The sequence below is a fragment of the Hippocampus comes genome, unplaced genomic scaffold (genome assembly GCF_001891065.2).
Source record: "Hippocampus comes isolate QL1 unplaced genomic scaffold, H_comes_QL1_v1.1 scaffold174, whole genome shotgun sequence".
Classification (NCBI taxonomy): domain Eukaryota; kingdom Metazoa; phylum Chordata; class Actinopteri; order Syngnathiformes; family Syngnathidae; genus Hippocampus; species Hippocampus comes.
Genome location: NW_017805983.1, coordinates 982,779 through 1,009,477, shown reverse-complemented (window position 1 = coordinate 1,009,477; position 26,699 = coordinate 982,779). Strand labels below are relative to the sequence as shown.

The following is a 26,699-nucleotide window of genomic DNA, read 5'->3' as shown; positions in this document are numbered from 1 at the left end:
TACTTGCTACTTTGTCTGCAATGTGTCAATTTACATCAACCGATGCCGCTTGTTAAAGCTCTTACCGGTGCTTTCCAGACACTAAATTATTCTATCAATATGTACTTATATGCATGTAATGAACAAAATCATTTTTGCATGAAAATGTAAAACATCTCCACTCCATATTAATTGCACAAATCAGAACATATCAACAGAGGAAACATCTCCACTCCATATTAATTGCACAAATCAGAGCATATCAACAGATCATATCCCGTCTCAGGGACCATAGCACTGAGATCACATAAACTCACACCAAATATGAATCACTTAATTCCTCTGTTTTACATTCCTCTCCAAATGTAGGTCAGGCAGGATTAAGTCATCAAAGTTTTCTACATGCAGGAGACAACATGTACAAACGTATAGAGGCTACGTCAGAAAATGCAAAGCAGTTATTAAAAAGAACATCCAGTTTTGAATTTAGACACAAGGTTCCAAAATTATTTTATGGATGGAAGAGACAAAGACGAACCTTTACTAGGACATTTGTCCAACAATTTAAAGAAACACCGTACATGTATGTAATTCATGGAGACCCAAGGGAGAACACCCCCAAAGCAAACAACTGAAAAAGGAAACAAATCACAAAAGAAGGCAAAGGTTCGCTGCTTTAATACAAATAATGTTGATGTCTAAGTTCTATATTAAATGCAGATGCAAATACCTGGGAATAAGAATTTGATTCCCATCAACTCATGACCCCAAATGTGTCAACAGCAGCAAAAATGAGGCAAAACAAAGTGTACATTGTCACAGAAATGCCATAAAATGTACACTAAATTGCTTTATGGACAACAGTCCAATCAGATGAAGGTGGTAAATAAAAGCCAGACCGCCTCCAGTAAGTGTGATTTCATTATTAATAAACCGAAATGAAGGTCAGCAGTTGGTCAGCTGCAAGGCGTGAGGAGAAACATATCGATAGCATGAGAGCGATGGCGAGCCATGAAGTGTTTCATGTTTCATCTTGTCGGCTGCGATGAATGGAGCGGACAGAAACACTCAATATCTTCAGTTAATCAGTTCGGGAGCAGACAGCAGGTTGCTGCGTCATGTTTCACCGTCTCGCCTGCTGCTGGGTTGCCATGGATACAGGTTGTCAACACCCACCCTTTGGGCCCACTTGCAACACTCGCAGCCCCTGATTGGGTGCAAGTAAAAGCAGCAAGGCAGCCTGTGGTTGCCATGCAAACTGCCTCCCGCATCAGCAGGCTTTCTGCGGGTGAGATGTGTGGTGCTGCGGGATGACTATGCAGCATTAATCACAGGAGCTGAATGACTAAACCACAGAGGTGTGTCTATTAAAGAAAAAAAATCTCTCTCTCTCTATTTTTTATTTTTATTTTTTGAATGACAACCAATCAGCCGTGAGCAAGTGTCACAAAAACCCACATTCAATAAACAAATTTGGTGCACAGTTGCATCACACGAGTTGTTTGGCTATTCCTTTGCCCATGATATTAAATGAACACAATGTCAGATGTCAGTTGCCAATAGATGGCAAGCAAAAACTGCCTCTCTCCACCAAAGACACACAGCCTGACCCCAAAGTCTGGCAAGGGAGCCTCCATGTTGCCAGACTTGCTGCGGGCAATCCAAATCAAGCCAGGCAGGCAACACTGCCAGCACGTTACTTCAGCATAATTACACCGGTTATGCTGGGCAAATACTCCCTCAAGCCAAGGCCATGCGACATGAGGAGACATGGTGGCTCGGAGCGAAAACATTACGGAGCTCTCCGTGTGGCCCAGTGGGCTGAGCTGGGTGCTTTGCAGACATTTCCGTGGGGCTAAATGCTTAGCCACCAGCGGGATGATGGCACCGGCTCGGTGTCGGCGCGGGTCACTGCCGCTCCCGGACGAATTGTTCATCATGACAGCATCCGCATAGGGAAATAATAAGGAACATGCAGTAGGTTTTTATTGGATGGATGCAATGGTGGAAGCATGGAAAAAAAGCACAGATTGATGGTGGGTAATATGAGTGAGACCGAGAGCTTACTGCAAGCTCAGACAATTGAACAAAAGAAAAATAAGAACTCAATAATGGATTAGGAGGCCAATACTTAAATGCTTGTGTCACTATCATTTATACATTGATAAAACATGACATTAACACTTATAAATCAAGGTCACTTGTAAGTGACCTTGAATTGAAATGTGTGTACTGAGTGAGGTTTGTTGGGCATAGATGACACAGTCTTATTTGTTTATTGAAACGGCACTCACTTTTTCTTGGACGGTCCTTTGACCAGTGGGGGTTGCTGAGAGGGTCCGCCTTTCTCCACAGAATTACCGCGGCGACAGCTGTGCTCTCCTGCGGCTGAGGAGGAGGAAGAATCGGAATGGCCAGCCTCACAAACCACTTGAAAGCCCTGTGGAAGGAACAGGAAGCCCGAGATGGAGAGATAAGCAGTTGTGAATGATGAAAGGGTCGAAAGGTTCCTGCTTGGACCCTGGCTAACCACATTAATGTTCGCTGATGCTGGGGGCTAATGAATGTCAGCATACCCACTATGGCTGGGCAATACAGCCCAACTCCCCTTTCCCTATATTTTAGGGCTGAATGGTGACGCAATATAGAACAGGGGTCACCCACCTTTTTCCAAGACGATTAATGTGAAAGGTTACCAGTTTGAGGCACACTTCTAAATTAATGAAGTTGCTTCAATAACCTTTAATTAGAAAATTGTATGACTAATAATAGGACACTGATCAGGTTCAACGACTGGACACAACAATTATCAGCAATGACGAAACAAACAGATAAAGATCAATATGCAACACTACACAACTCTGCAAGTCATTTCTACAAAATTCCTCCTTAAATAACTCATGACCGGGATGATCTAAGGTCCATTGGCACCATGTCGGTGACCCAAGATATACAGTATGTGCTGGTATTTTTCTCAAAGTGGGAAAATGATGATATTTACATCGAAATGTATCAAAATGCAAGACAACCACTTTTGCTGTTCTATTTTTCATCATCATCATCATCATTATTATTATTATAACCGTTTGTTTTTACAGAAAAGGGCAAGGCAAATAAAATACATATTTTAAAATATGCAGCTGCACATCAAATCTCAATGTAAAAGTTGAATAAAATAAAATTCGTCATAATGTCTGCATCATGTTTTTAGTATTTCCAAGCAGTTCGGAAATGAAACTGGGCCATGGTTAATATTGAACCCTGCTATATCACATTGGAAAACGTGATACGCCATCCAAGCCTAATCCCTATAGCTGGAGAAAGCCGTTGTCTTTTGAAGCCTCTTCCCGGAGCACAGCCAATCAACACGGAACCAGTGTATGCATTCTGATTCAACAAAACTGTTGAAAACACTCACCATCGAACCAGGGTTTCCAGACCCACGTGGGCTGCATTGGTTGATAACTGGAGAGTTTCGCTTTGCTGGTGAAGCAAGCAAAGTAAATTAAAAAGAAAAAAATATATATCTTTCTTTCATCTCAAGGGCTGAAAGGTGGTTTCTATTCACCTGTTATGATGTTACGGACCGGTTTGATGAGGGCAGTGAAGGCGGGGATATCAGGCTGGCGGTGCTCCCACATTGGCTGCCAAATAATGAGACCGCTGACTAGACGGAAGGTCAAGTCGGACTCCTGCACAAATGTTGCATACTTGGAATCTGTACTTTATTATTATTTACTCATTTATAGGAATACTTTATGTTATTACTAGTGCAGCATCTATGACATGACAATGTTCTGTTTCACTTGTCTCTGGTAGTGCAAAAGAGCCTACTGGGGAAGAATGTATGTTCGGGTGTGAAATGACCTTGATCCGGTGAATGAGTGGTGCGAAGAGGAAGACAAACAGCTCCACGGTGGCCATGCTCTTGTGGAACAACTTGGTGCGAGCGTGCTCATCCTCCTCGAGCTGGGAGCTGCCGTGCTGTGGGCCTGACCCCCCAAAGGCAGAGCTGGAGCAGGAGCCGGGTGCACCTGGAGATGAGCCTTGGTTTCCAACGGGCTGTAGGAATGCACCGCCGCCACTGCCGCCGGCAGACCAAGCGTGACCCAGGCTGGGCTCGTGGTTGCACTCCTGGGCAGCATCCAACAGCATCCAATGCAGCGTATGGAGCAGCTTGGTTTCAGCCACGCCCAGTTTGTCCTGATGACCTGCCAGAGGTCAAAAGGCAACAGTTGATGCCACAATTTTACACTGAAGGCAGACATGGGAGACAATATGGGGACAAAATGTATCACTTGAATCTTGTTTGCATGAAATATCCTGGGGTTATTACATAATTAAAAAAAAAAATTTGTACAATACCCTTTTGTGGTATACGCTGCCAATTGCTCATGAAAACCAGCTTGATAGTATGTGCATTTTCCCAGGGAACCCCTCAACTAATGGGATTTTTGTACTTTCTGGAACTTTCTGGAATATGCCATAAGATGATGCCAAAGGCCCAGCTAATAAGAAAATAATAATTGATGTCTAGGAAGTAGTGTTGAAGTGAAATATCTTGAATAAGATGCTAAAATATTTGTATGTTAGGGAGGAGCTACTCTAAGTTCAGCCTGGATTTAGTAATACGCGATGAGTTAAAAATGCAAAGTGTTTTGGGATCATAGTTTGTGGTATATTTATGGTTTTAATTATGAATACAAGCAAGTAGTTCTCAAAGTGTGGTATGATTACCAGTAAAGGTATGCTGCCTCCCTTTAATAGGAAGTTAATAATAACAGAAAAAAAAGTTCACATATTGCAACACTGGCTTAAACATTTAGAAAATCCAGTACAGTACATTTGTTAAACTGTTGTTGAATAGTATGTATCCAGTAAGTGCACTTGCATTTCATCGTTTATAAAGGTTTGTTCTTAAGCCTATCCCAGCTGACTTCAGGCAGAAGGCGGACTGCACCCTGAACTAGTCGGCAGTCAGTCGCAGGGCACGCATAGAGACAAAGGACCATTCACACCCACATGATGATATGAGTGTAGCCTGTACTCCCGGAGACAAATTCCTTATGTGTTCTACATACTTGGCCAATAAAGATGATTCTAATTCTGATTCTGATGCACACCGCCACTGAGTGTGAACTGATCCCTCGCTGCCCGCACCCAAGTCCGGCAACTGTACCACGACACAATCAGCGACTGGAACAACTATCACGTTTTTTAATTATTCACGCCAGCGCTTGGGGGTTTCATGAAAACGAATGTATCTAACTTTTTGTTGTTACTGCATTTATTTTATGGACAGATCCGAGATAAAGCAGGGGTATCCTCACCCAGTTTGTTCCTATTGGAGAGTAAGATGGAAGTACAGTGGAGAACGTGCGGCAGGGCGGCCTGGACCAACTCCCAGCGGGATATGCTCTGGATGGCCTCGGACAGGGCCGGTGACAACCCGTGGAGCTTATTCTCCACCAGGACTCGCTCAAAGGACTGGAGAGGCAGCCAGAGAAAAGCAGAGGAGACACATAAGACATGAACCAAAGCCTCTTTCTTTGACTTTGTCTACCATGGTCTCAAGTGAGGCCAGGCCCATGGGAGAGACAGTGGCAGCTTTGTCGATCCCAGGGGATCTGGCCAGGCATCATTATGGATATGAGTTCTGGCTCCTGGGTAATAGGAGGAAGCAAGCGGGCAAAACTAATTTGCTAAATGCAAAATGAAGAGTGCACTTGATTTGCAGGTGAATTAAAGCAAAAACAGATTATGTACTTATTCATCATATGGCAATATTACAATGACTTACCACGCAAGATGCTTCATATTGTTTTCCCAACTTAGGACGCAAAAATGCACTGAAAAGAGACGAGAAAGAAAAACGATGATTTTGATTCGCCAATATCGGCGTTGACTTCCAGCTGTGACATCACCGGCACCGTTCTCCATTAAAAACATTTCCTCATCTTGATTAAAAACCTTCCGGCCTGCTCTAATTTGACCATTTGATCTAGAACGACGACAAACACCTGTTATGAGTCGGGGCTAACCTTGTCTGCCGCCACAGGAAGGTCTGGATGGGGAACGGGATTCCTTTGCCGCACTCCGGCTCGTTGTCATCCAAGCTTTTCCTCTTCACCATGTTGGCCAGTCTTCGCCGCCTGTCTTGCCTGTTCTCCCGCCTGCGTGCGACCACCGGTTGGCGGCTGCTGGCTCAGGTGAGCGGCGAGCTTTTCTCATGACATGATTGGATTCGTGCTGCGTAAAATGGCTGCAAGTGTCCGTCACCGTGCGGAGAGAGAGAGGGAGGGAGGGAGGGAGGTGGATGGATGAAGGGAGGGAGATTGTGGAGGAAGGTGAGGAGGGGGGAGGAGGCGAAGAGATTTCAGAACCGCCCATCAACGGCGGCAGCTAAAAGGTCACTGAAGGGCGATACGTGCGTGCATCCGCGCACCCTTGTATGTGCGTTCGGTTATGTGCTTTCGTGTATGTGTGTGCGTGTGCGGCTCGGGAAGATGCTGTGCAGTGCATCTATGTCATCTGACTTTGTATTTGAACTTCCAAGTTTGAATGGTGCCAATCATACGGATAAGTGTCAAGAGATTTAGGGGTGTGAAGCTCCCCGCAGGGGCGGAGCTACAGGGTGGCCACAGAGGTGGCCACCCCTTGTCACTCTGTGTCTACCTCCCTGGCCACCCCGTACCTAGGAGAATATTTTGATATGTGTGAACATTTCTACATTTCTTGCTACATCTCTGGCTCCCGGCCAGGCAATATAATAAATGTAAGCGTTTTGTAAATTTTATTGCATTTTCATTCCGACATTTATGAACGAGAAGCATATCACTTTTTGGTAATGGGCATCCAATTAGTTAGCTTGTCAGTAGCACCTTGGCTTTTATACGAACACACGCACAGAACATACAGCAAGCTTCTTCCGGTCCAATTCAAAACAGATGACAGTGGTGCTGTCTCTGACCACCTGAAATCTTTCCAAGTAGGAAGAAACTGTCAGGTAATTCCTATCGTACAACATGAACACTGAGCAAGAATAAAATTCGGCAACAATGATTACTCAATCTTCATAGAGTGTTGGTAAGGTCCTAAATTGTAACATGTAAGAAACTTCTACATACTCTGGTTTACAACAGGTATTTACTACTTACACCACGATTGTACTGTCCGTATATCCCTGGAAGGCAGCATATTGATAGGTGCTGTACGCGGTTCGGAATTTGAATTTGAAAATCTGAATTTGCATGTCCGTTAAAATTTGTGCGTTTGAATGTGAATGTCTGAAATGGACATCTTTGCGCGGCCTGCGATTGACTAGCGACCACCTCAACATGTGTATGTTTAACACCTATCAAGCAAAATCAGCTAGGATGGGCTTCAGCTCACCACGATCTCGATGTGGATCAAGGGACAGATGATTTTTTTTTTTTTGTGACTGCTGGATGTTGAATGAATTCCGAAAGTTCAATCGCTTCTCTTTAGTTACCCGGATGTTGAACTCTTATGGTGTATCGATGCCTGAGTTTGGATTTAAATTTAGACTTACAATTTTTAGAGGCAACTTTTTGATAGTTATAAAAAATACAGTTAGAAAATCATACTTTCAAATTAAACTCGAAACCCAGACTGGGCAGATAGAAAGGTATTTTCCATCATGTTGACCTTGTGTTTGGCTCATTACTACGGCCACAAAAGCATTGTGTCAAACATGCTGCAGGTGTGACGGGAAGGATTGGGCAACATTTGGACTTCCAGAACTTATCCAAGAATTGAGGGGAGCTTCATATGAAGGCTTTAACATCACAATAAGTCCTGAGTTTAAAAGTGAAGTGATACAAACCTTAACTGAGAATACAAAAGAAATGCTGACGTATAACATTCAGGACAAAACAATGTAAATACACCAACAAGCCACAACATTAGAACCACAAAAAAACGAAATGAATGCTTTTTTTTTTCTCATTTTAACAATACTGCATCACAATGGGCTGATATTTAAGTTTAATCATGTGAGCGAAAATGATATACAGCTCTCAGTATGACCCAGTCTAAACAACCAACAACATTTATATGTCAACATACTATTAATATTAATAGAGATCATAATTATAGCGTTAAACTACACTGTCATAGCATAACATATATGTGTCCATGACTGAATTTTCTATACCGCTTTACTGTATTCTCATTCGCCTCTCAGTGTTGCTGGAGCCGAATGGCAATGGTAGTAACTGTCGTATTGGCTATCATTATATTGATCGGGTGTATATGTACATATTACCACATCCCGAACAAATATCGCAGCTACTTCTGCTAAAACATAAGGTAAGCTTGAATTACTTTCAGTCTTCTTTATTTCCTTTGCCACTGTTTTCCATGGAAGCATTTACCCATGAAAACATTGAAAACATGATATTTTAAATACACTTACACAGGTGCAGATAAACACTGGAGGGGAGGTAACATCAGGGTGGGACATTCACAACAGTGAGTGAAGAACACACTAAAACAGTTTGGAACTTATTACAGCTGCACGTTGAGCGTTCCGTGCACTCTTCATTTCTCTACAATGCACTGGTTCTATCACATACACACTCAAATGGAATGTTTGTACACACAAGCGCACGCTTTCATTTTCCCTTTGTCTCTGTAGCGGAATAAAGGCCCTCAAGTGATAAGGGGCCTTTGAAATCACTGTTCTAAAAAGACCTTTTGAATACTCAACAACGATGCTCATTTAAAAGCAGAGAAATAATAATTCAATTGCAGGAAATAAAATAACTCTATTTGAGAACTGCAGCTGTAGCCACCATACAAAACTACAGTGAAATATAAAAACACATAAACACACATTTTCCAACAGGTCATTACGTACCATAAAATCACCACAAACCATCTTTTTTTTTCTTTCAATGCCACATTCCTTTTAACAGACATGCTCAACCGATTCTCATATTCAAAGCTAGTAGTTCTTTTGTCACAGTTTCAACAGTTTTCTAAGTTACTGCAAATTCAGTTTACTTTAAGAGTTGTCCCCATGCAAGAGCAATGCGGCAATGCTTTAAAAAAAAAATCACTGTACAATCATAGAGCACACGCCCTCTTCCGCACAAGTACACACAAGTCCAATGAAAGAAGAAAACAGTAATTTGTGAAGCGAACAATAATTGGAGGATTCTCTTTTTAAATCGCTTTGGAAAGTATAACCGCCGAGGTGGAGGGTCTGGAGGGGGCCGTGGGAAAACACTGGATGCTTTTGACTGAATGAAACTGTTAGGGAGGAGGAGTGACCCAAAGCGAGCGGCTCATAAGCCCTGCTTGGCCAGTGCTGCGGTGACATCTTGGGCCAGTGTGGAGAGCTGTGGCGACTCCAGGAGGTTGATGCTGCCGGCCGAGGACAAGTGAGGTGAGGTGCCTCCCATCTCCAGCCCGGGGGAGTGGGTGACAACAATTTCTGCACCGTGGTCCACCCGAGCTTTGGCGGACTCACGGAAGCTCAGCTTGTGGCTCTCGATCTGACAAGGAGATTGCAAGATTTGAGAGAAAAACATGCACACAAAGACCCACACACACAAAGACCGAGAACAATAGCGGCATTGAACGGTTAATTATTACTAACATTGACAAAGGAGTATGGTTCTATAGATGGTATATTATGTCTTTTGTTTCTATTTTCTCTGTCTGTTCTCTCTCAAACCTTGTTCTGTTTCAATGCATTTTCCAATAAGTATCCGTCAGTGAAAATAACATCTGTGCCAGGCGGAACCCTAGTCTCTCCAAAATCACTTCAGGAAGTCAAAAACCCCCGTCTGGCTTGAGATACCAAAACAGCATTGCTCAAGTTGGTATTATACAGTAGCTTTAATTGCTATCCTATACAGCTGGGCACCATCAACACCACCCAAAAATCACTTTCGACCATAAATTGAGGCGACCCTCAAGCAACACAACGAGGCTTCAATATTTAACAAAAGCCAGCAAATGTGGTTGCGTAATCTTCCCAAACTCATTTTCAAAGGTCTGAGAGCCATGATGATAAGTGATGCAATAAAAATGAAATAAAAATAATGAGTTGACTAAGCAGTATAATTGGTAGATAATCTGCATAAAAACGTACCTTCATGGCTGACCACTTCTTTCTGCACCCAAATGTTACACTATTGATTTTGGACAAAATATGCCACCTCAACTGTATCTAACCTAACTTGTCATACAACACTTCTCATACAGATGAAATGTCCAAGAGAGTTCACAGATTTGTTCTCAAGCTGTTTTTAACACTTTAAATGGGTAAATAATGAGTAAAAATAACATGACAGATGAGCATACTTGGACAGGCATTTCAAGTTAAAATATAAAGGAAAAAAGAAAAAAAAGTGGCAAGGGTCATTTTTACATACACAGGCACATGGGTGTCCAACTAAAAGCAACATTTTACCATCACATTTCCTCCTCCTGGCATGTGGCTGGCGTTGCCCAGCGAGCCGACCTTGGATTGAGCTTTGTCTTTAAAGTCCAGCTTCACATTCTCAATCCGAACATTGCCTCCGCCTGGGAAATGACAGAGTGAGGAGGGCAATTACAAAGTCATTCTTATAATATAGTCTGTTTTGATCACGTGCCTACCTGGCCTGTGGCGGATGTTGGACATGGAGCCACATTTGGAAGTGATGTGGCTCAAGTCGATTTTGTTGGTTTGGATTTGAACCTGTAGGAAACAGTGGTATGTCCGTGTCATTCTGTGTTTACAGCGAGGGAAAGAGCTGCAGTATGATACTGGGATGATCTCTGAATAAGGACGGGGTGGCACGACATGAAGGCGGATAAATTCGGATTAATTTCTACTCAACTGAGAAAAAGAGGTGGCGATGCCAGCACATGAAAGCACAAATATCAAAATGAACGCAGAACATGGAAGCGGTGGAGCTTTGTTTAAACTTCATGAAATTATAGGATATGTACATTTCGTACTGGGTGGGACCACATTGGAACCGATTGAATGGTAATGCAAAAAAGACAACATCTGGGTACAAATGAATTGCGTGAAACGAGAATGTTAAACACCATCCATCCATCCATTCATTTTCGACACCGCTTATCCTAAAGAGGTCGCAGGAAGGTGCTGGAGCCTATCCCAGCTGACTTTGAGCGACTACACCCTGAACTGGTCGCCAGTCACTTGCAGGGCACATACAGAAACGCACATCCATTCACACCCACATGCACATTGTCACTGAGTGGGAACTGAACCCACGTTGCCCGTACACAAGTCAGGCGGGTGTACCACTACACCATCAGCGGCATGTTAAACACCTACCATTTCAAAACAACTTCATAAGTAGACATTGACATTTATTTTTACTGTAACTTTTAACTTTGTTGTTGAGTCAACTCACGTTTCCGCCGCCTGGTGCATACTGGATTTTGTTCAGGGAGCCACATTTAGCCTGGACGTGGCTATAGTCCAGTTTAACACTTGGAATCATGACCTGGGAATGACAAGGTACTTTTTTTTGTTTTTATACAGACAAGTGGCAGAGAGAAGGGCCACCCAAGTGTTATGGTTTGGGCTTCCAGAGAAGCCCCTCCTCCACTAAAAATTATTTCAGTCAAAACATCCCAATTTTAAATCCTCAACGCCATTTCTGTCATCACAGTGTTAAGCTTTGCTTCTTATTTAAACGCCACTTGTTTCAATAAAACATTTTAAAAATGCGACCTGCCCCACGTGCAACCCACAGAGAGATAACAGGGCAAAGGAGGGACCCAAAATAAAAGGAGAGAAGGAAGAGACCAGGAAGAGAGAGAGCCGTACATACATTGCCTCCTTTGGGCGTGTGCTTCAGATTATCCTTGGAGCCGCACTTTGACTGAACATGACTGAAATCCAGCTTCTCGTTTAAAATTTGCACCTAGATCACAAAGAAATAATAGAAAAAAAAACTGTGTGCCTCAATGTCAAATGTGCAATGACTTAATGTGTTTTGACATTTATTTTTAGGATGTATTTAGCGTTACTACGTTTTTTTTCTTCAGACCTTATCAATAACATATATGAGATAAATTTATTAATTGTCAGAGGAAGATGGAAAAAAGAAGCATTCGATCCCATATACAGCGTGCAGGCATGCAAAACAAATTTTTGTCACATGCCATATTTTAGGTTTCCCTCAGAGGATGCTTATGACCATAAAAAGAAAATATACGGTCACCTCATCCTATTATTACATACTATTATCATGATTGATTGATGTACTGTATTTTTAACAATTTTTATTTGAAATCAGAAGTCTTGGAAAATTGTGGCATGCAAATATATAAGTGCAGTGGAACCTCGAGTTACGAAGTGAATTGTTTGTTGACCCCTTTTGGAACACGAAGCATTCCTAAATTGAGGTAATGTTTCACATTGAAATGAATAGAAATGCAGTTAATTTGTTCCACCATCACCTTTTTTTAACCAGTTTGTGGTTACAAATAAATATAACGCAACATAGATGTGAGTGAAAACACACTATTGTAAAGAGCTAAAACACTTTAAAAAAAAGTAATTACTGATGCTCATTAATTTTAACCATCGAGAGGGGGAGTTGGGGGACGACTGGACCTCCTTTGAAAAAGAGTCTTCTTCCTTTATAACTTGGAGAAATTCAGATTCAAGTGGGCACACACAGACGAGCAACCACCCACGCTCACACTCACACCTAGGGACAATTTTGAGTGTTCAATCAGCCTGCCATGCATGTTTTTGGAATGCAAGAGGAAACCGGAGTACCCGGAGAAAACCCACGCAGGCCCGGGGAGAACATGCAAACTCCACACAGAGAGGCCAGAGCTGGAATTGAACCCGGTACCTCTGCACTGTGAGGTCGATGCGCTAACCACTGGTCCACCGGACCACATTATTATTATTATTATTATTATTATTATTATTATTATTATTGTTACTATTGTTATTAGTATTATTATTACTATTACATCTCTTTTCTACTTGAATGGTTGATTTTGCCTTACTGATCCAGGGAAATGTGTCTTTGTGTTACAATCCTTTAAACAACGTCCAGTGGAACACAAACGGTGGCGCAACGCATCCAGACAGACGGTCTACCAATACTCAAAGGAAGTTATATATCCAATATCTTCTCCAAAAAATGTCTCGTAGCACTGCACCTGACTGAGAGGTAGTGACTGTCTCTATTGACATCTGTATGTCTGTATTATAGTGTGCCCAGGTGGCAATGTGCAACCCATTTTAAGTAACACAATTACAATGAATTAATCATGATACGCAAACTCGTATCTAAATTGTATATATGTTATTAATAAATGTAATATATACTTATTCAAAATATAATATTATAAAGTGCTATTTTACCTGGTAGAACAAACATTTATACATGTTTGCTTTTTGGGGCAGCTGCAACAGGTTAACGGCATTTCCATTCATTTTAATGGGAAAAGATAATTTGAGAGACAAGTGCAGGCCAAATCTGACCCCCGTGCCTTGAGTTTGACACCTGTGCCACTCAGAATGGCCATTTTTTTGGACTATTCTGTGAACTCGTTTTAAAACTGTCTCAGTCATGCAGCGATTCCCTTTGATTACTTTCATTCAATTCAAGAATGTGGAGACAAGAAGAAGTGAAAGTTAGAAGGAGGCTCAGAGGAAGGACAAGAGCAGTCAAGGCGACTGCAGAAGATTCACAAAGAGTCCTAAAGAGGAAGTCGAAGTCAACCCAAAAATTGTCTGTACAATATTCAATTCTATGCAGCGTGAGTAGTCTAAACACGGCATTCCGATTAATATGGCATTTGTGGAATATGAGTTTGGCAGCAAAACCACCCGTTTATGGCCACCTCAGTTGGTGGCCATTTTGCCACTTGGTGTCGACTGAAAATGGCTTAATAGTTGCTCATGGCTCAGGTAACGACCAATCATGACTTGGGTTCAGAAAACAGGTGAGCCGTGATTGGTCATTACCTAAGGCCTGAACAACTATGATGTCATTTTCAGTTGACAGAAAGTGTCAAAATGGCCGCCCCCTGAGATGGATAAAAGCAGGTGGATTATACTGCTTAACTCATATTCCACAAACACAATATTAATCAGAATGCTGTGTTTAGACTCGTCTCAGCACTTACAACGTATTATGAAAGAAAATGTTGGAGTTGACCTCCACTACAGACATTTGATTTAAATAAATTTGCCAAGGATCAACCAGAATAGAAGAAGAAACCTCATGAATGTACTATAAATATGATAACAGCACCATTACCTGTCCACCTTTGGGTTGGTGTTTAAGATTGGTGGTGGATCCAATCTTGGACTTGACATTCTTGAGGTCAGGAAGCGGTTGGTTGAGAACCTTCAACTGCCGCTGGGCTGAAGATGGCGACTTGGGCGGGGTGCGGATTATCGCAACCTTCTTCTCTTGGAGAACGCTGAAGGACTTGGGCGTGTGGCTGCCGGGTGTGCGCGAGCCAGGCGTGCGGGAGTAACTGGGCGGCGTGCCGGGCGTAACCGCAGAGGATCCAGGGGTAGATGTGCCGCTGCGGGCTGACCAGGAACGTGCAGAATCTGTGCCTGTAACGGAAGAAATGAGGATTGCCCTTAGAGAGCAGAAGGCAAAAGATAGTGAATGTGTGTGAGGATGGTGATTGTCCGAACACAGGGATTGGATTGAAAATGTGATTCTGAACACGCGGATTACTGACATCATAGAAGTCTCTAAATAGATCATATCTTATAGAAAACACAATCATAAATACATTGAAGTTATGATAGACCTGACAATGTAACAGTCAACATAAAAGCATTGCGTGTGACAATGGATGTTGCAGAGCAGGTTGTGATGATGCTGAAAGGAGCACTACCTGCCATACTAGGGCCCCTCCCAGACCTGCAGTCAGCCTTGGCATCGGTGTTGATGGCTAAAGGAAAAGATGGAGGTGTGTATACGATGTGATGGGTAAACCTGGTGAGTGATCACTTAAGAGGAGTGTTTCCCAACCTATATTGAAGCAAGGCACATCATGTTACATTAGAAACAGCTCAGCCTGACAAAAAATGTCACGGACAGTTCTGTTTTTGTAAAGAAATACTAAGGATCTCGTCTCAAGTAAACTCACAAACTGACTTACCTGGGGAAATCTGGGTCTGATTAGGTGAAATACAAACACAGAGCTATTATTCTGTTGAATGAATGGCAACACATGCATATGCGGGTTAATTGTAATTTACGCCATCTTGTGGAAGAGCACATACACTGCTGGTATGGACAGATGAATATATTATTTGTATTAAAATCAATGATTATGCATGGGTGCGGCACGGTGTAGACTGGTTAGGAAGTCCGCCTCACAGTGCACAGGTGTGGGGTTCGATTCCAGTTCCGGCCTTCCTGTGTGGAGTTTGCATGTTCTCTGCCTGCGTGGGTTTTCTCCGTGTATGCCGGTTTCCTCCCACATTTCAAAAACATGCATTGCAGGTTGATTAGGCACTCCAAATTGTCCCTCTGTGCGAATGTGGGCACGAATGGTTGTTCGTCTATGTGTGCCCTGCGACTGGCTGGCAACCGGTTGAGGGTGTACCCCGCCGACTGCCTGAAGACAGTGTTGATAGGCTCCAGCATGCCCCTGACCCTCATGAGGATAAGCAGATTTGAAAATGGATGGATGGATCGATGGATGGATTATTTATGGAATGAATAAAATTGGATAATGTTCTGCAGAGCACTTTATGAAGTCTCACAACACAATAATGTAATTGCTCTGACTGCTTGGAGACATTAAATGCCAAGTAAAATTGGATGAATGTGTGCACTTCACTGATTCCCAACCACTTTGCATTGAGAAATGAGCAAGTCTGATGTGGGGAAAATGATCAAAATTGGCCTGAAAGTAAATACCGGTAACTTAAGACAACTGTGCGTCTTCCCTTAATTCCATTGAGTACATCAGCTTTGTGTTAAAATAAAAAGGCTCACAAATTTTGAGTGAATTGAGACAAAATCAAAATCATTTCAGGATATATACTTTTTTGTCGTGTGCCATAAGATTTTTCTCATGATGCGCCTTGGCTCAATATAAAGGTAGCTACTGGCGTAGCTTACAAGTTGGCCTGCTGGGGGTGCTGTTGTCCTCTTGTTCAGCTGCAGGAAGGTGGCGGGTCAGTGACTTGGACGGCCTGGGGAGAGATGACCTCTTCTCTGGACTGCGGTATGCTCTCTCCTGAATGGAAAAAGCCCACAAAGAGTATTTCGTACTCTGCATATTTGTCGGGTCATACACATTTTTTTCACCTTCTCTACCTGTGTGTTTTTCTGAGGGGGAGAGCGGGAGCATGCTGAGGCTGGCCGAGCCTCACTGAGCACCGCCTCCACCTGGGGGCTCCGTTTCAGGCTACATGCAGAGCCAGGGCGTGGGGGTTTCTCATCAGAACCCTGGCTCTGCACTGCCATTTTTGACAGAACAGGCCGTGTGGGGCTCTGGGTGGCAGGGTGGTGGCCACCACAAGATGGAGCAAAGCATGCCGGACAGATGGTGATGTGGCAGACGGACAGATGGAGAAATTATGACATGACATTAGATGCAGATGACATGAAATGTGTCTATTTATACTTTTTACATCATGAATTATAGGCATTTTTTTTTTAACTGCAAGTATATACAACTCCTAACTCTTTACTGTAAACATTTTGCACATCGATCTTTGAGACCACAATGTGAATACGACCTCTTATTTTATTTCATTACTACATTGGAGATTTTCTTTTTTTAGATTATTTGTACTTCTGTGTGCTTGACCTTTTTTGTTTTATTCGAGACTACGAGAACAGTATATTTTTCTTGTGGATTAATAAGGTATCTATCTATCTATCTATCTATCTATCTATCTATCTATCTATCTATCTATCTATCTATCTATCTATCTATCTATCTATCTATCTATCTATCTATCTATCTATCTATCTATCTATCTATCTATCTATCTATCTATCTATCTATCTATCTATCTGTCTGTCTGTCCGTCTATGTCCCAGTGATTAAAAAAAGTACTTTGGGTCCCACCACTTCAATGTAGCAAATCTAAAATCCTACTTCTAGGGCTCGACGATATGGATTTTTTAGGCCGATTTTTGGAAGAAAAAAAAATATTGATCACTGATGAATCAACCGATGAATTTTAACATTCATAATGCCTAAAAAAAAAAAATTCCCCCCAATGTATTTCAATGTGCATCACTTGTATGAGGATTTTCACTATTCGTGGGCCGTTCTGGTCCCTATTCCTCACAAACAGTGACGGTCAGCTGTAAATATATTGTTTAAAAAAAAAGCTGTGCTTTTGGGTTCCTAGAATAAATTGTGTGCCACAAAGCATTTAATTAATGATGTTATCAAGACATTAATGTTTCTCAGATGTGTGTCTGTGTTACCATTTGAATATGTGTCATATTTAACACATTTATGTTGAATTAATGTTGCACTATTTATTTATTTGAACCAAATTGTGACTTTAGGTCATGTGTGAAATGGTGACATCCAAGTCAATTCTTTGCACAACCTGCATTGCTCACCTAAGCATTGCTTGTAAAAATAACTAACTATAAATCAATAGGATTTGCTTTATTTTGACAGGTTGATAGACCTTATCAACAAATGTCATTATCTAGATATTTAAGGATACAAGGTTATAGTATACATTTATATGAAATAAATAATGAGACCAGTGCTATTTGTGTAAACTGATGTAAAAGGTCAGAGTACATAAAGGTAAAAACAATTGGCAAACAAATTGGCCGTTTGGCTGATTATCATGGCTGATGTTTGAAGAGCCAGACAATTTCATCGTCTGGCCATACAATTTCCCAAGTCCCAGACATGGGCCCTAAGAATTATGATCATTTTTATTTTCCTGAATGTGTACAAGACAAGACAAACACAGTATAAAGACGCTCGGTATTAAAATGTATGTGCTGCACACGTAGGTCTGAGTTTGATTACTATACTTACACATTTTCGCTGTCGAGACAAATCTAAGGACAAAGGCTGGCATGCAAGACACAACGAGAGACATAAATGCACCCATGCAGAAGTAAAAAAGAAAAAAAGGGTGTTTTCATGCAATACATATACTGTAGCATAAAGGCCAGTGGGTTACTTACAGTGGGTCTCTCCCTGGACTGGTGGACACTTAAAGGCTGACAGCTTTCTACACCTGTGAAGAAAAAAAAGTGATGCATTAATGAACAATGTCAAACAGCAAACGGAGTCGCTTGGGAATGCAGGGTTTCAAATATCTTATTGACTTGCCCCTTTTCAACTTAAGAAAGACTAAATGCATCGTGATGCAACAGCAGGAATCCACAGTCAACGTCCAGGTCAGTCCCTTTTCACAACATAACAAGCAAACCAGCGAAAAACAACAGTACTTTGTGCCAGCAAAACAAACCATTGCAATACACAAAGACAACACACAGTAGCGTAAATATGAAGCAGAACAGGAGAAGTTTTAGAAGTCAAAAAAAAAAAAAAAAAAAAAAAAAAAAAGAAAAATTTTAAAAAAAAAAAAAAAAAAAAAAAAAAAAAAAAAAAAAAAGACGAAAGGCCTGTCACGAAGATGAGTAGCACATGATGTGTGCCAGCCACACTGCAACTGCTTCAAGTCTTAAAAAAAAAATGTAAGCCACCAATAGAGAGAGAGCAGTCGTCAATATCCCCATGAGCTAAATTGTGTTAGCACACATTGTTTAGGCTTCATGGTCGTAGCACCATGTCATCACCGAAGCCCATTTAAAACAAATCCACTGCCATTTACAGTTGTTGCACTCTCTCTATCCATGGTGCGAAATCCTGGCGACAAGTGTTCACCTGCGGCTTTGCGTCTAGCGGAACTCTGAAGCAGAATTGGCCGAGGATGTCTGGCCACAGCTTTGGCTACACTTTTTCGACTCTGGAAGGCTGAGACCTTATTCTGGTCCGCCCTCCGCACGACGCCTACTAGCAGAAGAGGAGAGACAAGATTAACCACATGGTCAAACTCAGATTAGAATGTGGTTGCCGCTGTGTCATGGATACAGATACAGGGCATTCACACAAATGTGGGGGGGGTAACCTTTTTTCTTCTTCATCTCCTCTTTTAGACGAAAGCTGGGACCTTTGCGTGACACTTTACTTCCTCTGCCAGGGACCTGTTTTGAGGTTGTGTCCACCCCGAGTATGGTGAGGGTGGCTCTGATTTGCTTTGTCATGATAGTTTTGTCATCATCTGCAGTGGAGAGGCATCAAAAGAGGAATCCAATTCTCCATTTTGCTAGCTTTGCAGACAATATGCAAACAAATACAGCGGAACCTCTCAAGCCAACTTCAGAATTCAACCAACATCTTGGGGGCTTTTTAACCAAAAGTCGCACAACACTTGATAGTTTGAACTGACGTCAAGCATGACTTCAGCATATTTGCATTCACACTTTCATGGTTAGGGTATTTCAATGCTTCATTTATGGTGGGGCGTGGCAGGTTATTACCATATCTGCTTCTGAAGTTGGGGGTTCGAATCCGGGCTCCAATTTTCCCTTGTGGATTTTGCACATTCTCCCTGTGCTTACATTGCCACATTGCAAAACATGCTTCTTAGATCGAGTTGACGACCCTTATTGTCTGTAGGATTGAATTGGAATGTGAACCGAAAATACAGATTCTCCTATTGAAACGCAAATGGCATTACATCTTCAAATGTATTCAAATGTATTCGTTATTTTAAGTGCTTCATGTTGACAAAAACTTCATGTTGTACTATCAAAAATGGTTGTTTTTACAATTGTAAGCTCATATTGTATAACTGCAATCTACAAAGGCCTGTATAGGGTGACGAGTACAGTATGATGGCAACAGTTTGACTCTGTAACTCCAACATTTTCTGTAGTTTACAGTAGTAGTTTAGTAAGTGTGCAAGGGGGGTCGTCCAGTGGGTGTTTTGACCTTAGAGGTTCCACTGTACACCATAAAATATGAATTCTGGGTACCTTTTGAATCAATCCAGCTACTGTCTGTGTCACAGATGGAGATGTCCACTGGAGCTCCATCATTAAGAGCTTGAGTGGTGTCTTCGACCTTCTGACCTATCTCCATAGAGGACTTGTCATCCTGCACACCAGTTCCCTTCTCCTTTTTGATTTCAGTTAGATCATCTGAACTAACCATCTTTTCTTCATTACCCAACTGCTGCTGCGGCAGTTGGTCATTGTCAGAGAATGCAAAGGGACTGTGAAAATCTCTCTTTAGTTGCCCAACACTGCTGTTTCCCTGGACCACCTGACCCACTTTCAGCAGTTCTGGCTCATCCTGATCCACTTTGGGGAGCACAGGCCCATCAGCATCATATATGATCTCTTCTACAACCTCTACGTCATCCTCTTCTTGCACTTGTGCCTGAGGTATAATTATGACTGGAGAGGGAAATTGTGGCTTTGGTGAGACTTTCTGTAAGTAGAGTGTACTTATTCCATTAGAGGGCTTTAGGGCCTTGGGGATATCTTCCTTTTCTCTTGTTTCTGACCTTGCAGGTGTCTTGGGATCACTGAGCAACTTCTTGCAGTCTTTTTCATGTTCAGGTTTCTCTATCTGCCCCCTGTTCATCCCACCACGCTTGCTTTTTGCAACAGTCTCAGCTGAGATATCCCTTGCCTTCTCTTCAGAAAGCTGTGCTTCTTGGGATGCATCGTCGAGGCTTTTGGGTGAGGTGAGAGTCAGGGGGACCTCACTTTCAGCTTCTGTCGATGTAAATGTGAAGGAACTGCCTGGTGGGACAGGAGAAGCTTCTCTTGAAGGGTCTTTTTCAATGTCTACTTCAGGAATTGTGTGTATTTTTATGTCACCAGGTAGACTGCTCCCCAAACGAAATTCAGTTGGTCTGTCTTTTGGACTCGTCATAGGGATTCTGAGGCGATCCGGTTTTGTTGTGCTCGTCACAGCCTTTTCCAGTATCTTTGACCGTAAAGGTGATTTTTGTGATATACCAAGATTAGACACGTTATTATCTTGTAATTTTTGATCATCTTCAACTTCGGCAGCTCCAAGGTTGTCTACTTGAAAATCCATCATAGGGAGACAATGGTAAGAAATGTCCTCAGGACTTGGCTTGTCAGCCGGAGAAGGCATTGGTCCAGAGTATTCTTTAAAGACACAGCTGCCCAGGTCCTCCATGTGTTTTTCTTCACTCACCAGTATTAAAGTCTGCTCCCCAAGGGTGAGCTTGGCTAAAGATTTCCCCACCAGAGAAGCCACATTTTGGGGTGTGGACTTTGGTCTAGTGTCAACAGTCTCAGTCTTCTGCAGGGTGGGATAAGGAAAGGTGCTTGCCAGGTTCAACGTTTCACAGTCGGTTCTTGGTTGCTCATCAGGTAATGTTGTGATGACGTCAGATGAAGGCATCACAAAGGAGCTTCTCTCCACATATTTGTCAAAGCTTCCTGTGACTGAACACTTCTGTCCCTTCACTTCATCTTCACTTTGTTCCGTTTCTGATGTGAGAAATTCAAAGTAGCTTTTCGAGGCCAAGCCTACAAACGTATCAGTCGTTGCCTCGGCACCATATTCTGGAATTGACTTGATCACTAAGACAGTTTTCTCTTTGTTTTCCTTTGCTGCCGCCTTTTCTGCATGCCCGCAGGACTCCATTCTGCTCTTTTCTTCGAGTTGGGCTGCAAGTTTGGAGGACACTGTGCATCTTTGTGTAGTCATGTTAACTAAAAGCAGCATCTACAAAAGCTGGATCACCGCAGCCAAGCCAAGGCCTTGTGCACACAGAAGCAGTAGCTCTCCAAACACAAGCTGCATTGCAACGGGAAGGCCACAGCAGCTACGCTTTTGTGCACAACTGAAATGAAGGCGTGAGGTGCATGATGTTAGATGACAAAAAGTAAGGGAGCACGGTTATGATTGAATTCCTGTTGTAATACATGCGGGATGACCAAAACGTTGAACATTGTTGACCAAACGTTGTAACTTGATATTAATGTTTCCCTGGCTATAATAAAATTATTGTTCTTTATTTTTCTTATTATTCATAATATGTGTTTTGACAGAGGCCAATTGCTTGTTTTTGTGCTCTGGATTAGCTGTATGCTAACCTCAGCATATTTACGCAGGTATTGTACCAGTGTTCATTAATGTGCATTGTCCCTTTCGAATAAACAATAAAAATAAAAAATAAATGAAAATGGATGGTTCTTTCAGGTTCATGTTTGTGCAGCAAACATTTATCACATGTATCACATCACATTTAGCATTAGCTAATGTAACAACAAAACCACTGGTTACCAGATTGAGTAACGACTTTTTTTTTCGTTAGCCAGAGGAACCATGCCTTCGCTCAGGGGATCCCTGCCTTTGCTCAAACCAACCCCCATTTAGTTGCACGGTGAACAAAAGCAAGCAACACAAAAGTTACTTGATGTTTTCGACTGGTCTGAACCAAGCATAATAGTACTAAATCTATTAAATAAACATAAAGTATAATTACAATAAACTGCCCGTAGACACTCGTGAGAGTAAGTGCCTTGGATAACCGATGGATAATTAACATACAACGGTTCACAAACAGAATGCGCTTTTTACCCGGTGCATCTTATGTAGGATTTTTTTTTTCTTAACAGACCCGTTTATTGATAATACATACTTTACATACTGTAGCTTAGCGAGTAGCGACCCTGTAGTAGTGTTCCATAAACTGCCATTCGAGAAGATTTTCAATGAAGATATCTGAATGTAATTGCAACAGCGGGTGTCTGAAAGTGAATGGACAAATGAGTTTGGGAGTGGGGCCTGTGCAACCAAGGTTGACAGGGAGAGTGATTGTGTTTGAAGAGTTGATGACTAAAATTAAATATCACTGACGTCATCAACTAGTCAAAGTTGGCTGGACTATCATTCCCCAAGTGGTGACTGCAAAGAAAAAAAAAATCTAAAGTCATTCGACCCCTAGTAGATGCAGTTATTAGACTGTATCGTAGACAATGATACATTTCAACCACACAAGTCAGAGTTCCTTGGACTGCACAACAATATTCCGCACAAACGCACGTGTACAGTGTGGCAAATGCTAATTGCATTTGCAATGTAGCTGGCAACACATAAAGTACAGCCATTGTCAACCAACAGATGGTTGGTACTAAAGTCCAACAACAGTCTATGTAAAAACAAAGGAAACTGCTGAAAAGCACAAAACAATGAAGATGGACAAGCTTTTGGATTGAAGCGCAACAAAGCTGCAGGAAGCAAGAAATTATGCGCAAGAAAATATTCTGAATGTGCTTTCTTAATCACGCACATGCAATCGCACTCACACACTCGTATAGAAGGAGTCCTTTGCACTTTTGCACCCTGACAAACCTTTTGAAGGGCTATGATCCCTGTGATGACTTCCTCCATTGAGCGCCTCAGATGTTTGAGCTTGCTCGTGGCCCAAAACCTGTGCTTCTGCTACCAAATCTTTCTGCTCTAAGAGTAGGATGCCCGCTTGCTCACATGTCACTTCCTCCTGGCAAACGGCAACTTCCTCCTCCTCATCCTCATCCTGCTGTTGCAGGACACTGGCGGGTTCTACTTTATCTTCTCAAACAAGGGGTTTGGGGCAGGTGGGTGAGACATGGAGGGAACTGGGGTTACATGAGTTAACAAGACTATGATGTGATGCAATCAGTCGATACTGAAAATGACGTGTGTTGAATGTGTTTAAAAAAATAAAATCTATTTTTATTGTATGTAGAAACCAGAATTAAAGGAGACGTAGGCAGTTTTGCAGCACGGTTTGCGAACGGCTCATATGTTTGCCTCGCAGTTTGAAGGTTCAGGGCTTGAATCTATTCTCTGACCGTCTACTCTGTAGGGTTTGCATATTATACCCGTGCTTGCCTGCGTACTTCGACTTTCTCCTACATTAAAAAAATTATGTTAATTTCAATAGACTTCAGTGTGAGTGTAAATGGTTCTTTGTTTATACTGTATGTGACCTGCGGTTGACTCGTGAACAATTAAGGCCTCTCGTCCAAAGTCAGCTCAAATCACAATTTGTCTGACTATTAATTATTATTATAATTCCTTATTTTTATCACAATACAAAATATGATAAAAAAAAGTTGTGATGCTGATGTAGTAAGGTGGATTGTGTTGTTCCTACAAAATGTGTATAAATTCCTGTGCCCATGAATTTCTGAGCATTTGGATTTACATCTTCGTCTGCAGTTTTATATGATGCATTGAGATATTCGATTCCAATGTGTTGTGTGTCAGAGTTGAGTTTACAAGCACAAACTCTCAGGATCGCAGATTTTGCTGATTGCATGACATCATGGAACATGGAAATGGTTGGGAAAGTGTATTACTTGCTCCTGGAGACACCGTGAAGGTATTACAGAAGGAAAGCTGTGTACTAATGGACCAACGTGTAAACATCTCGGGTTTGACATGGAGCAGACGACAAAGCACGTCGGTCAAAGATAAGAGGGGAAGAGGGGTAGTGGCTGACATGATCTGTGTTCTTATGCTTCCGTTTACCCTCACCACCATTCGCGCAACCATGCGGATGGTCAGAGTAGCCTACAAGTGTGCACTGGGTGTACCTTGCGCCGCTGGCCCCATCTGCTCAGCGGATGGAGAGGGAGGAGGGGAGGGAGGCAAATTGGCTGAGTCATCCACTGTGGAGGGAGAGAGAGACACACACACTGACAAGACATGGGCGGGAGGAAGTCATTGATAAGGCTGTGTGGAGATGCGCATCCTAACATTCTCTCGGTTTCCACGAGCGGGTGACATGAGACACTTAACATCAGTGATTGCGCGACACAACCAAGCACATATAGCCACAGACACAGCTCCAACGCAAGGTTGCAAACACACCACCTTCATACCTGCTGTATTGGGTTGCGCAGCTGCCCCACCGTGGAATCCGTTCTCCTCGTAGCTGTAGGCTGAGTAGCCATTCTCGCCGTTTTCTTGGCCGTTGGAGGCCCAGCGCTCCTCTGGCTGCCGACTGTCTGCCATGCCTGCCTGCCTGCTGGGTCACCGGGGAGGGAATGGTTCACCTGCAAAGGGGGAAACAGACCGATTGAGGCTTGTAAGAATGAGTTCACCTCAAATAATTGTGCAGAATAGATGAACAAGACTAAATTCGGCAAGAGCGTTATATAGTATATGATAAGACATTCCAACTGTTGCCATGGAAGAAATGGGTTCCACCATCATATCGCTAATATGACCTGATCTCACGCTCAACGAAGCTTTACGCATGATTCAGCAGACAGACAGGCAGACAGGTAGGTGTCCTCCTTTGGTTTCTGCACACGCATGCCCCTCACCCAACCCTCCCCTATTGCTGTGCTCGCCCTTACCTTCCTGCCCCGCCATGTCCTTAATCCAACCTCACCTCCCTCCCCCTCAGCTCCGCCCTGATCTGGGTCACTTGTTATGTCTCCACAAAGTGCTGCCGACATTGGAATGTCACCATCTATTTAGCGGGGAATCTCTGGCAGTATATCTCAGTAGGCCAACCTTGCTTTAATCCTGTGTGTGTGTGTGTGTGTGTGTGTGTGTGTGTGTGTGTGTGCGTGTGCGTGTGTGTGTGTGTGTGTGAGAAGCAGCTTGCTCTGGAATTTCTGGAGAGTATCCTTCACTTATTTTGTTAGACATTTGCTGATCATTTTAAAAGTTATTTGTGCAGCTTTTGAGTAACCTCGATTGTAGATCGACTTTAGATCTGTCAGGCCAACTTATAGCAGTGCTTTGCTGCAGCTTCATTGGACCATTGATGTCTTATTTGCAGTTCTGCATTATTGTGTGTGTGTGTGTGTGTGTGTGTGTGTGTGTGTGTGTGTGTGCGTGTGCGTGTGCGTGTGTGTGTGTGTGTGTGTGTGTGAGAAGCAGCTTGCTCTGGAATTTCTGGAGAGTATCCTTCACTTATTTTGTTAGACATTTGCTGATCATTTTAAAAGTTATTTGTGCAGCTTTTGAGTAACCTCGATTGTAGATCGACTTTAGATCTGTCAGGCCAACTTATAGCAGTGCTTTGCTGCAGCTTCATTGGACCATTGATGTCTTATTTGCAGTTCTGCATTATCATTATGAACCACACACAACCATCGCCACTTACACAATTTGATTGATTCTTTGTTCAAATCAGGTAAGTTATTTGACATATATTTTGGAAGATTGATGTTGTGATCGCTTTTGAATTTATACGCCATTCTTGTTTAGAAAGCTTTATCCAAACAGGCAAATTAGAGATGAATTGGATTTGTGTGGTGGCTGGTGGATTCTGCCTGCCTGCTCCTTCTGGCCACTTAGCTCCACCCACAATGATGTCAGTGTTCCCATGGTAATGGAGGCTAAAAGGGAGGGAGAGGCTGTTGTGGTCAGCAAGGGGGGTTGATGCTGGCAAGCCACAGTGATCTTTCGCCATATTATGGATCCTGAAATAGGTCACTGGATGCACCAGGCCTCTTTGCTGACAAATGGGAGACAATCTATTTAAATCCATCAATAAAAACACTGATTGCTGGTTGGATCTTCATGTTGGTGGTGATGCATTTATTTATGGTTGTCACATGTATCATTGTTTATGTTTTAATTCTCGTGTGGTGGTGTGCTAAGGCAATACTGTCATTATTCTTCCATTCCATTTTGACCAGCTCTTGCTGCATTGTTTGTTTTAAAAC

General features: G+C 42.5%; 2 protein-coding genes across 19 annotated transcripts in view; both read right to left on the bottom strand.

The window, feature by feature from the left end:
* The window catches only part of unc80 (unc-80 homolog (C. elegans)), a 41,951-nt gene extending 35,632 nt beyond the window's left edge, over nucleotides 1-6,319 (bottom strand). For all 10 annotated transcript variants that reach the window (XM_019890927.1, XM_019890930.1, XM_019890931.1 and 7 more), the window contains exons 1-7: nucleotides 6,021-6,319; nucleotides 5,780-5,828; nucleotides 5,310-5,466; nucleotides 3,847-4,190; nucleotides 3,548-3,671; nucleotides 3,398-3,462; nucleotides 2,274-2,419 (exon numbers count right to left, since the gene is read on the bottom strand). In XM_019890927.1, the coding sequence (XP_019746486.1) occupies nucleotides 2,274-2,419; nucleotides 3,398-3,462; nucleotides 3,548-3,671; nucleotides 3,847-4,190; nucleotides 5,310-5,466; nucleotides 5,780-5,828; nucleotides 6,021-6,112 (977 nt within the window). In that variant the 5' untranslated portion in view covers nucleotides 6,113-6,319. The remainder of the gene's footprint in view (nucleotides 1-2,273; nucleotides 2,420-3,397; nucleotides 3,463-3,547; nucleotides 3,672-3,846; nucleotides 4,191-5,309; nucleotides 5,467-5,779; nucleotides 5,829-6,020) is intronic.
* A 2,002-nt stretch (nucleotides 6,320-8,321) lies between these two features.
* The window catches only part of LOC109528475 (microtubule-associated protein 2-like), a 37,875-nt gene continuing 19,497 nt past the window's right edge, over nucleotides 8,322-26,699 (bottom strand). Inside the window, exons 3-19 of one of the 9 annotated variants that reach the window (XM_019891133.1) lie at nucleotides 24,897-25,070; nucleotides 24,609-24,710; nucleotides 23,380-23,598; nucleotides 20,013-21,689; nucleotides 19,103-19,255; nucleotides 18,859-18,987; nucleotides 18,153-18,205; nucleotides 18,001-18,036; nucleotides 16,296-16,472; nucleotides 16,098-16,215; nucleotides 14,860-14,916; nucleotides 14,262-14,569; nucleotides 11,805-11,897; nucleotides 11,382-11,474; nucleotides 10,612-10,693; nucleotides 10,424-10,536; nucleotides 8,322-9,500 (exon numbers count right to left, since the gene is read on the bottom strand). In XM_019891133.1, the coding sequence (XP_019746692.1) occupies nucleotides 9,291-9,500; nucleotides 10,424-10,536; nucleotides 10,612-10,693; nucleotides 11,382-11,474; nucleotides 11,805-11,897; nucleotides 14,262-14,569; nucleotides 14,860-14,916; nucleotides 16,098-16,215; nucleotides 16,296-16,472; nucleotides 18,001-18,036; nucleotides 18,153-18,205; nucleotides 18,859-18,987; nucleotides 19,103-19,255; nucleotides 20,013-21,689; nucleotides 23,380-23,598; nucleotides 24,609-24,710; nucleotides 24,897-25,029 (3,753 nt within the window). In that variant the 5' untranslated portion in view covers nucleotides 25,030-25,070 and the 3' untranslated portion in view covers nucleotides 8,322-9,290. Of the gene's footprint in view, nucleotides 9,501-10,423; nucleotides 10,537-10,611; nucleotides 10,694-11,381; nucleotides 11,475-11,804; nucleotides 11,898-14,261; nucleotides 14,596-14,859; nucleotides 14,917-16,097; nucleotides 16,216-16,295; nucleotides 16,473-18,000; nucleotides 18,037-18,152; nucleotides 18,206-18,858; nucleotides 18,988-19,102; nucleotides 19,256-20,012; nucleotides 21,690-23,379; nucleotides 23,599-24,608; nucleotides 24,711-24,896; nucleotides 25,071-26,699 lie in introns of those variants that run through there. The other 8 variants (XM_019891134.1, XM_019891135.1, XM_019891139.1 and 5 more) reach the window with 8 other exon arrangements.